We start from the raw sequence: 12,108 nt of genomic DNA on the forward strand, positions 1-12,108 counted from the left end.
ACATGACACTGTCACACTGACATTCAGCATCTGATCATAGCATTTTCCAGCACTGAGACACACTAGCCTGAATATGAAGCTATTTAAATATTTCATGCTCGTACTGTAACTCGCATGAATGCTAATGAGTAGTATGATTGTGAAGTTACTGAGGGCGATCATGACATGAAGTGTCTATACATCTACAGCAAAGAGACCAATGAGAGAACTCGGTTGTAAATATATGTGTGAGGGATTTCAAAACATTACAAGTATTTACACACAATACAATTTCTGATGCCATTTGCCTGAATTTGCTTTATGTTGGAAATATAGGCTACTGGTAAATGGCATTTATTTAGAGAAGAATGCATATGTCCAATTCAATACTTCAAACTCTCAATTTGTGAGCATTACTGGGAAAAGCAGAGCTCGTGCTTCTTAGAAATGCTATGAATGCATGTTTGAACGCTAAACACAGATTCAAATGGAAATAGACCCACCGGTGGACTGGAAGACGCCGGGGTTGCATTGGCAGTAGCGCTGGGCAAACGCCTCCATCATTCTGTCGATCTTCTGGGCCTCACCAGGAAGTCTGAAACTCCAGAGAAACTGCCTGTGTGGAGACAGCAAAACCATCATAAAATTATTCATGAGTGAATCTCAATAAGTCCAGGTCACATTTACCCTAAATCAAACTTTTATTTTATTTGATTATTTATTTATTTTTTCCAGATCAGAATGGCAGTACCATAAATATTATCATTATGTATAAATACTTTACAATTTAATTAGTTTACAGTTTCTTTTATATTACAGTAATGAGTATTTTGGCATTGCATAAGAGATTAATCTGAGTTGTCATGAAAATATCAATACAAAATATATATATATATATACAGTATATATATATATATATATATATATATATATTAAATAGTCTGATCTTTTGATTTTGGGGTGAAACATTAATCAGACATGTAGAAACCAATAAATTATATTATTGCAATAATTCTAAGCAAAAAGAAAAGCTTCTCCCACCTCAGAGCCTGAACGAGGTTGAGGTCGGCAAATTCATGGAGCTCTACGAAAGCCTGGAGCACTTTGATGTTGAATTCATCCCTACGAGAACACAACAACCACACACAGAAGAAATGGTTACTTTCTGCAAAGAAAGATCGATTGCTTGTCTTTAAAAAAAGTCGATTTTTAAGATCTTTCGAGATGTTCGGCAGCATTTGCAGGCTGCTTGGTCTGTTTGTGTCTATAGCTATGCTTCATGAAACCCTGCTGTTTTGACAAGGCACATCCCAAGAGGTGGTCCATTTCCTTCAGAGGCACACATGTTGCGTTTCAATGCTGCTGCTTTGCTCACTAAACCCAGACAATCAATTTCCGCAGGATTTTTGTGATGAATCAGGCACATATCTGAATCAGGACATACACTGAATAAACAAAGGCAAAAACTACAGGAATGAAGTAAAGGGTTACCGTTCCCCCAAGTAATCCCCGATAACAGTTTTGTTCAAGCCTTCGCCTTTATAGAGGAACTGAGCGATGTCTTCAGGGGTCTGTTGCAGGAGGTCGTTCTCCAGCAGAAACTGGATCCCCTACAAGGAATTTTATTTAGAAAATGATTTTAGGATCAACCCTATAAATGTCAAGGAAATTATGTGGAAAATATCCAAATGTAATACAGTATGTCAGGGAAAATGTCACAATGTTGATCACTCGGTACAAATACTATAAAGAAAAGGTTAAAGGCTTTAAAAACATTAAAATCCTTAGAAACTAATGAGAATTTAAGGTCTGTGAAGATTGTCAAGTATCTGGGTCATCACAGAATAGATAATAAAAATGAAGCTTACTTTTTTGGGGTCCATGTTGAATTTCTTTCTTCCCATTGCAATTTGTTTGTTTCTCTGTGTTGTTTTGCTGCAAATGGAAGTAAATATGTCTTAACAAATATCCCCTAATAAGAATGAAGGCAGACAAAGAACCTTTTGTATGATTTGCCTGCAGATACAAAGTACAACTTTAAACAAAGTACAACACTAAAAACACTCTAAGGCAGCTAAACACTTTTAAAACTGTCAAACAGTCCTGCTTATGGTCACAAGTTGTTGATTTATGAGCCTTATCTTGATATATATTTCTCTTATTTTAATTTCCCAGTGAGGTCCACTTATAATTATGTATTATTAATATTTTGTCATGTTTCTCATGTTTCTTACATAATAGCCATCGATCAAAAAAATCACCATATCCCTCACACTTACATCTTTATTTATTAAATATTTCAAAATGTTAACTACCAATAAGTGTGTAGTACTACTAGCTATGTTTAGCACAGTTTTACATGCTTATTGCATTCCGCAGATTTTCCTAAAAACTGGTGCGGAAAATGTGAAAATAATCCTATGGGTCTACTCAGGTGTTGTGGGTTTGCAGTAGTGTCAAATATAGTTTCAACTGCTGCATTCCTCAATAAGAGCCTCTTTGCAAAGTTCTGCCACATTGCGACATATTCATTAAACAATCTGCACTAAAATCAGCTGCTCACGATTAGGCTGATATGATCCGTGATATTGCTAGAAACAAACCTCAGCCATTAGTATCGAATGTTGCATCCTTCACAAAGATCTGCAGAGCCGCAGGTGCTACACAACATCATTTTTTTTTTACATACCATTACCATTTTAACTCTTATCATTCTTCTTGGGCTGGATTCACAAAACGCTTCTTAAAAAAGAAGTTAAGACAATTCGTAAGATAAATTCTTGAGAAATTCTCAAATATTTCCTTAAGAACCTTTTTTTTCTGACTGTAGGGTGTTTCTTATGGAAGTCCGTTTCCGCCACTGAATAAAAAATAAAAAAAGGTTATTGCGACTTTTTATCTCACAATTCTGACTTTTTTTCTCATAATTGCATGATACAAACTCGCAATTGCGAGACATTAAGTCGCAACTGTGAGTTATAAAGTCAGAATTGCAACTTTTTTCTCTCGCAATTGCGAGTATATCTCGCAATTCTGACTTTTTTTCTCACAATTTTGACTTTTTTTCGCAATTGCGAGTTATAAAGTCAGAATTGCGTGATATAAACTCGCAATTGCGAGTTATAATCCAATTTTGAGGGGAGGAAAAAGACTGATATGTTCTCAGAATTGCGAGTTTATATCTCACAATTCTGATTTTATAACTCGCAATTGCTTGTTATAAAGTCAAAATATAAACTATATAAATATAAACTCGCAATTCTGAGAAAAAAAGTCAGAATTGTGAGTTTATATCTCGCAGTTCTGACTTTATTTCTCAGAATTGCGAGTTTATATCTAACAGTTATGACTTTTTAACTCGCAATTGCGAGTTTATATATCGCAATTCTAAGAAAAAATGTCAGAATTATGTGATAAAAAGTCACAATTACCTTTATTATTTTTTATTCAGAGGCAGAAACAGGCTTCCATAGTTTCTTGCCGAAGTCTCACAAGAACAACTCAATCAACTCAATGGAAAACACTTCAAAGGCTATGTCTTTCTTTAGAGTGAAAATGGTTTGTCTTAGGAACAATATTTAAATTTTTAAAACAAAAGAAAATAGCAGTTAAGATGAACTGTATTTTTAAGAATATTTCATAAATCCAGCCAATTGTGTTAAAGAATATACACTTACCTAACAGCATCTATCCTATATTATCTAAGTTTGTGAACACTCAATAAGCATCAATGTCATAAAGATTGGTGTGTGTTTAAATGTACTCATCAACTTTCACCACTTTTTATCTCATAAAATCAACAACAACAAAAAATTGATTCCTTATGACATGAAACTAAAAACTAAACTCTAAACACTTTGGGTTATTAAATGCTGGATTTTCAACATCCATTTCCTCACACTGAGTCAATCCATCTTCCTGTAAGCACAATAAAAGACATAAGCACATGTCCTCTCCTCCGATGTGTGAGCAGTGATGACCTATCAACCAGGCGACACATTCTGAATAGAGCGCTGAATGAATGTTTAGAAGAGGACAGATCAGTGCGGACACTCAGACAAAACAGAGACAGGTGCAAATCTAAATGAGCTTCAGTTGGCCTGTAATGAAAAGGAAACATTTCAGTCTCTCATAACTCACCTCTCACCCACACACGTGAGCTGCTCGATTTCTGTCATCACTTCAGCGATCTCAAACTTCAGCCGCTGTAAAACAGAGGCTCACATCAAACAGAAAACTCTATACGATACTCCTATAACCCAAATTGTGCACCATTCTGCTAGCACCACCAAGATAATGGGTTTGATTCCCACCAAAAAATGTGGAACTTGAATACAGTGTAAGTTACTTTGGATGAAACTGCCTGCCAAATGCATATTAAAATGTTCAAACGCTATTTTACAAAAGAAGACCAAACAAAGTATTTTTATGCTGCATTTGATGAAGACAAATAGAGGTTATGCAGATTGCAATACCTGCTCACTTATACATTAATAATACATTAAGAATAATATATTTTCTTTTAAAAATACAAATTAATTTTTACAAATAATCTTTTGAATTTTTGTAATTAATTTTTTTGTTTTTTTAATTAAAAGTTTTATTTTTTATTAAATCAATTATATTTTATTAATTCTATTAACCAGTTTTCTTTCTTTTCAGCTACATTCTCACCTCAATATCATCAAGCAGTTCTTTTTTCCTGCGCCGTATGTTGGACAGCTCGTCTCTCTCCTCTAAGGACAGATCTTCAGGGACTGTAACAAAACACAAGGGTAGGACAGCTGTAAACGTGTTTATATGAGCACTGGTCGTCTTAACATTGAAGGGCAGCAGAGCATAAAATATTCAAATCGGCAATAACGTGGGTAAGATGTTTCCCTCAGCATTCAAACTCCAGTCATAATATCTCCAGACTCTGTATGAATTATTGGAAAAATTCTCAGCTATAAAATGAGAGATCCTCCTTAAATATTCTTCTCAGACTTCTGATGAGTATTGGCATAAAAAGAGCCAAGGTTGAATGAACAATCTGAAAAGTGAGGAGAGGCACACTCAACAGCAGGCTCCTTCGAGATCCACTTTCCTGCAGATTTCTGCTCCAAACCTAATCAAACACACCTGAACGAGCTAATCAAGGTTTGCAGGATTACTAGAAAGTTACAGGCAGGAGAGTTTGATCGAGTTTGGAGCTAAACTCAGTAGAAAAGTGAATTTTGAGAGCCAGAGTTGACCCGGCCCTGTTCTAAAGCTTCATTGGGTAGGGAAGTCAAATTCAGCTAACAGCTTCTGCATTCTTTAAAAGGCTTTAGATAAACAAAGACGGTGCACTCACATTACTTATGAATGAGAGAAACACAAAATCCAATAAGGTGGAATAATTCCCGTCCTCTAAATAAAAGAGCCGATCGCCAATTGGTAAAGTCATCGCGTCACTGCAGCTGCTGTTAGGAGCATAAAAACTGTGAGTGCCCTGAGACGGACGTTAGAACTGCAAATGTGCATTGGCTGATTCAGCCTGAAATATAAGCTTTTTTAATGCTGTGTGAGCATAAGAAATGTTTATGGGTCAGATCTGATTGCTTTTGGGGCATTGCTGATCTGAAATATGTCATTTAATTTAATCCGGATTTCCCCATTCAAGCAGATAGTGTGTGGTTTTGGATGCCTGAAATAGCTGTCTGGAGGCGTTGCAAATATGGCTGCCGAGTGAACAGACTTTCTTTGAAAGGGACTTTGATTCTTTTAGCCCACTGCAGATGTTGCCATTGACAGAGGCTTCCGCTCGGTCTTAAAGTGGTTGTTCTGTGTTGTATTTGGTTTTTCACACTATGACAATGCAAAACTACGGAGCCCCGCACATGACATGCAAGAAAAAATAAATAAATCGTGCGCACGATTTACTAATTCGTCCCCTCGATGTACTAAAACGTGCACATGATTACAATTTCGTTCCCTCGATTTGCTAAATCGTGCGCACAATTTACTAATTCGTTCTCTCGATTTATAAATCGAGGGAACGAATTAGCAAATCGTGTGCACAATTTATAAATCGAGGGAACGAATTAGTAAATCGTGCGCACAATTTATAAATCGACGGAACGAAATAGTAATTCGTGCACACGATTTAGCCTACAATTTTTTTCCTGCATGCCATGTGCAGGGCTCCGTACAAAACAAAACTTTTAAAGTATGATTATCTCTCAAAGTGTGAGACAAACTAAGTTGGTTTACTAAATGATAATAGTTGCTAGACCCCTGCCAAAAACCTCCCACTTTGACACAAACTGACATGTAAAGTGACCAACAACATTTACCGTTTTACAGTTTTTTACAATCATTCTTGCACTAATAACAGAACCTTCATGTAATTTTTCAAAACTCTAGACACAAAACTCAAAACAGTCATTATTTGTAACACAGGCTGTCCAATGTTCAAAACTTTGCATATTGCGTTCATATCTTTAAAGAAGCCTTGAATTTGCAGAAGCATTGTCTCAAAAAACTCATTTATTATGAAATATCATAGGAACATTACTGTAGATCAGCCACACACAAGCTACCCATAGTTTCACTGTGTAGTTTTTAGTACAATCATTAAATATAGTTGTTGAAAACACATGATGCAGCTTTCATTATGGTTCTACACATTCATACACCATTGTAATAGACTAGAGAGAAAAGTACAGACACTTGAATCATTACAAAATTTGAAAATGATTAATGAAACAATCAACTCACAACAGGTTTTTCAAAAAACGTTAAATTAGAAAAAAATAGATAAGAAACAAAGATAAGAAAAAACTACAGTAGGCCTACAGTAAAATGTCAACTGGATTGTTCCTCACTGCTTGTGGATTTGGCCACAGGTTCCCATCCACATCATAATGGATGTTTTTATTAGCTAAACATCTTGGAAAATCTGCATCTTCTGGCATGGCCAATACAGGCCTGACATTAGTCTCCTCCTGTGATATCATTGCATTGCATTTATGGCCTGGAGAAGAGGGGCTTGTTTGTGAGGGTGCCTATAATTGTGAACCTTCCACCTCCATGTGGAGAAAAATTCCTCAGTCGGGCTACAGTAAGCAAAGGAGAGTATGGGGTAAATACAAGGTAATAAACTGTGGATGGGCCTGAAACCATGATTGCTCTCAGTGCCGTCTCTAGGAATTCTGGGCCCATTGCACTGATTTTGCTATGGGGTCCCCTCAAAATCACATTCAGTGGGGGGTGGTCGGGCCCCCCAGCGAACATCATTCTGGGCCGCTCTCAACCTCTCCTCCATGTCATGGCCAGGTTAAAGCCTACCTTTTTCAAAAATATGAATGGTTTTCATCAGCTTCCAGCTCTATCACCCTCTAAAAAGACATTTATTGTAGGAAAAAACAAATACTAACAATGATATAGAATTTTTGGGGATTTTTTTTCTCCCAACAACAGGCATCTTGAAACTGATCATACCTGAACATACTCAGTCCTCAGTTGCTTCACTTTCATAATCTAAACATTTAATATTGTTCATCATTTTCCATAAAAACTATGCTTCAAGAGTAATGCAACAGTTATGTAGCATTTTGAGCAGTTGTATCAATTGATAGTTAGATCATTGTAATTAAATGAATAGACACTCAATGCAGATGTAATGTGTGAGTTGCATTTTGAAATAGTAATACTTTGATGTTAAGTTGTGTCATTTTGAACCGGTGATTTGGAATTTGCATTTGGAAAAAGTGTTAAGCGTTTTGAAAAATGTGCATTTTGATCCTCGGTTGTGAATTATGTGTCTAGAGTTTTGAAAAATGACATGAAGGTTCTGTTATTAGTGCAAAAATTATTGTAAAAAACCTGTATAACCTTGAGAACGCCTGCATATTCCCATTTGTTTTCAAAGATATGAGGTCATGAACCTCAAAAACTTTGTAAAACCCAGAGACTAGTTCAGAAGCATTCATTGTAGCCACCCGCCTGTGTCTGACTTCGCACAATGTCAGAGTAGCTACTACATTTTAATGTGTTTGTTAAAAAATATGTTCTGTATTGTATGAGTGTAGTATAAATGCAATAAGAATGGACTACAACCAGCATGTTGGCATTTTCATGTCACTTCCCTGCCATTCACGACTGTTAATGAAGTGTCCTTTGGATTTGCACTACAGAATCACGGCGGTCATCAAGTAGTAGGTCATCGGGAATTTGTATAGTACTAGCCAAACAAATAGGTGGTCGCAATTTCAGCAACATCTTGTCATTTAAGTGTTCAAAAGACATCAGGTAGTCCATGAATGGTCTATGTGTGTGCCGTCAAGACTGAGAGTAAGAAATAACAACAGCCATGTTGTTGCAAAGGCCCTTTCACACTAAAAGTGAAACTAATAAGCCTCCCAATTTCAAGGTGTCAGTGAATAAATGGGAAATCAAAGTAACTGGCTTTACTTGTATGAAAAAGTAACTCAGATATTTTCTTGTAAATGTAAAAATGTTACTTTTCTAGTTACTTGAAAACAGTAATCCGATTATGTAACTTGTGTTACTTGTAATGAGTTACCCCCAACAATGCTCAAATGCATACAATACATATGAAATGAATCAAATATATCCACTTCATCTGCAATGAAGTGAAAGCACAGGTAAACGTGAACTAAGTTATGTAGCAGTCAGTATGTGTAACTGACAGCATCAATACTTCATATAATGCATTATGTAGTAAAATGCTAAATGTAGTAATGCGATATCTTAAAGTCTCTGAAACACTGAAAATTAATAACTAAGAAATAAGAAGCTAAGATACTCTTTTATATGTCTGATTTTCATGTGCACTGTTTTGTGCATTATTGTCAACTACAATTATATGCCATTCAGGCCTGTGTACAATGGACTAAAAATAAATGAATATGACACAACGATATTGGACAAAAAGTATTAAAACCAAAAAATGTGTAAACGCGAACACCAGCAGTATTTGAGTTCACCATCAGGCTCCTCAGATTCTGCATGAAGATGGTTGAGATTCATTCAGCAGCCAGAGGAAGTAGGTCACTTCAGTATTTCTGCTGGAGCAGATTGTAGCGCTCGCCTGCTCTCTGCCAGCTTCCTGTATCCATTGCTTGGGAAGAGAAATCCCATCTGCATCACTCCACTAAGCTGCTTTGAATTTCATCTCCCATTTTCACTTCACATTCAGTTGTCAATTGCTAAAACCCTTTCTAGGCCAAAAAAACATGAAAAGATATTGAACATTAGTTCAAAGCTTTCTGATGGCCTGGGACGTCTATAGAGGGGTGACTGCGGCTACGGCGAACTCGGAAAACAAGGGTTCATGGAAACAATGAATGTTTTCCATAAAGACAAAAATTATGACACTAACCAAGTCCTGGCTGCACACAATGGTTTCTGGGTTCTCTTTGTCAGCGTGGATAAAGCAGCATTTATTGAGTGATCCCCCACAGGCAAACCTACGTCTACAGCACAGAAATCCTACATCATCTGAGAGAATTCCCATGCTGGAATAAAAGAGGCAAATGTCTTCGATTGTTGGCCTGTTGCACTCAGAGACAAACCCCCACTGTGTGTTAGTGAGAGCACACACAGGAAGCACGGGGTAATTTGATATCACTGTGGCTCTAATGCATTAAACATGACCTATAACCCAACAAGGGGAAAAGGAAACTTGCGTGCCAAAAAATGTGCTTTCTTAATTGTGACATTGGCATGTCAAGTGTGTGAATTTAAATACAATCATATACATCAGTTCAAGCCTAATACAGCCAGTGCATCATTAAAACCTGCATTTATTAGTGGAGTTTAATGAGGCCAGCATCACTGTACTGTAACAGCACCCTTTTCACTAGATTTGTATTGAGAAACGTTTATAAACCTGTTGCCAAAAAAAGGAAAAACTGTAACAATTCCCTGTGGTTTTACAAATATAAGTTTGATGGTTTAACGTTTGAAAATGAAGAAATTTAGAGTCAAGCAAACTGCTTGGCTATAGTATTGCCTAGTGATATTAAAAGTTGGATATATAATAATACACCATTCCTGACCTGCATACAGTACACTCACATAGTTATATATAGCCAATCTCGGGTTTGTGAATGTTTATATTGTTGCAAAAAGTGAACTATATTATTGCATAGCGCTTTAAAAAATATTTTGGGATATATAAGTATGTCCTTCTTTATCAGCATACATTCAGTCACGTATGGCAATAGATAGCAAATCTCAATTGTTTGATTGTTTGATTATCATAGCACAACTAAATTACTGCCCGGCTCTAATCTGCTATAAACATTTATATATTAATATATTAATATATTATAATATTAACATCGTGATCTTCTGTAAAGCTGCTTTGAAACTATGTTTATTGTGGAAAGTGCTATACAAAAAAATAAAAATAAATAATTAATAATAAAAAATTGACTTGGCATGGTATTGTGATTTTAGTGGAACTGTACAATTTATTAAATACTTGATTTTTTTATATTATTTTACAATAGTGTTATTATAATAGTTCTATTTTTATTGTTTTATATTATATTTAATGATAATATTTATAATACTAATAACATCTAGTGGCAACCCAGAACACCCTAGCAACCACACAGAGACACCCTGGCAACTATGGAAGCCTGTTTCTGCCACTAAATAAACATTTTAAAAAAGATCATGACTCATTGTGACTTTTTATCTCAAAATTCTGACTTTTTTTTTTTTCAGAATTGCGTGATATAAGTGAGATATAAAATCGCAATTGTGAGAGTGTATGGATACAGGACATTTCCACACTTACAAAAAACATGTAGTTCTCTATCATAGTAAGCACACAGCGCAACGTCTTCAATCTCACAGTATATGCAGTACGTACCATCACTCTCTTCCCATATCATTTGCTCTTTATGCGGCATAGTAGTCATTTCTCAAAGCAGACCACATTTGGAAACTGTCAGAAGAATGATTTCCCCATGAAAACTGAAGTATTCAGAAACAGGTGCGATGTGTGGGCTAGACTGCTTTACAGGTCCAAAAGCCTTAACCACTAAATCTGCCAAATCTGATGAAAAGATCTGGAGTTTTGTTCATTCTGGGGATGATACTCCAGCCTCTGTTATTGCCATATGTGAATCTGCACAGATCATTAGTCTGGAAAAGTCGTCTGACACAAAGAAAACATGTTATTGTGTTCTGTCTCTTTTTTTTGTTGTTGTTCAGAAAGAAAAGTTTCAGCATAAATTTTAGCGAAGAGGATATAGATCTAAGATTTATATTTTGACAGCTGCATTGAGAAATGATACATGAGTTTGACGTTATTTTTTCTTAAATATTAATGCTAAACGAGATGTTGTTTACCTGTGCAAAACAGGTGTTGTGTGTGGTTGCGAGGGGTTGATGTCCTGTGCTTTTCATAGCATGTTGTTCTAAAGTTGCTATAGGGTGTTCTGGCTTTTTAGAAAAGTAATAGCACAACAAGCCACACAAAATGGAATATCATTCATGTCTGCAGCACAAATGGTGCGGGACGGCTGAAGTACTTAGGGTTCGGAGTTTGTTTAATCACTAACTACAAGGAATTGTGATAGTGATGCTTGACTTAGCAAACACAACTAACTCCTTAAATATATGTTTGACCCTTTCCTGCCGCAAAGTTGATGTTACAATCTGCATCTCTGTTCTGTATTAATATTCCATGAAGTTTTTGTTTTTTTCACAGTGCTCCACTTGAAACAGAAGGCACATTTGAAAAACAGCAGTGCTTATCTCCTTTAGGTGCTTCTTATATTTAAGAATGAAACACAAACAAAACCTCCAAGTTGATTGAATTCACCCACTCCACACGTAACTCAATAAAACCTCACTCCAGAAGAAACACAATGCCTTATTCATCGCCTGCATTTCACACTGACATCTTGAGTCCTTTTCAAAAATGGTTTTAAAAAGAAAGCTTCCTTTTCATTTAGCAGATGAGAAAATATCCTGATGCCCCTATTTTTTAACTCATCCTCTGTCATACTCCTGTTCACAAATTAGATTAGTATTTTTGGCAGAGGCTCTGTGCTGTTTCTCATAACAAAGATGCTGCATACATGCAACATGAGCAGTTTTTAATCTAAATTAGATTGTATAATT

General features: G+C 36.0%; 1 protein-coding gene across 1 annotated transcript in view; it reads right to left on the reverse strand.

The window, feature by feature from the left end:
- Positions 1–10,920, reverse strand: part of LOC107664323 (cytohesin-3-like) — a 32,803-nt gene extending 21,883 nt beyond the window's left edge. The window contains exons 1-6 of the mRNA XM_016454852.1: positions 10,850–10,920; positions 4,654–4,736; positions 4,120–4,184; positions 1,848–1,914; positions 1,471–1,589; positions 1,021–1,101 (exon numbers count right to left, since the gene is read on the reverse strand). Coding sequence (XP_016310338.1) covers positions 1,021–1,101; positions 1,471–1,589; positions 1,848–1,914; positions 4,120–4,184; positions 4,654–4,736; positions 10,850–10,898 — 464 coding nt within the window. The 5' untranslated portion in view covers positions 10,899–10,920. The remainder of the gene's footprint in view (positions 1–1,020; positions 1,102–1,470; positions 1,590–1,847; positions 1,915–4,119; positions 4,185–4,653; positions 4,737–10,849) is intronic.
- Between the last annotated feature and the right edge of the window lie 1,188 nt (positions 10,921–12,108).

This window comes from Sinocyclocheilus anshuiensis, unplaced genomic scaffold (assembly GCF_001515605.1).
Source record: "Sinocyclocheilus anshuiensis isolate Anshui unplaced genomic scaffold, SAMN03320099.WGS_v1.1 scaffold321, whole genome shotgun sequence".
Classification (NCBI taxonomy): Eukaryota; Metazoa; Chordata; class Actinopteri; order Cypriniformes; family Cyprinidae; genus Sinocyclocheilus; species Sinocyclocheilus anshuiensis.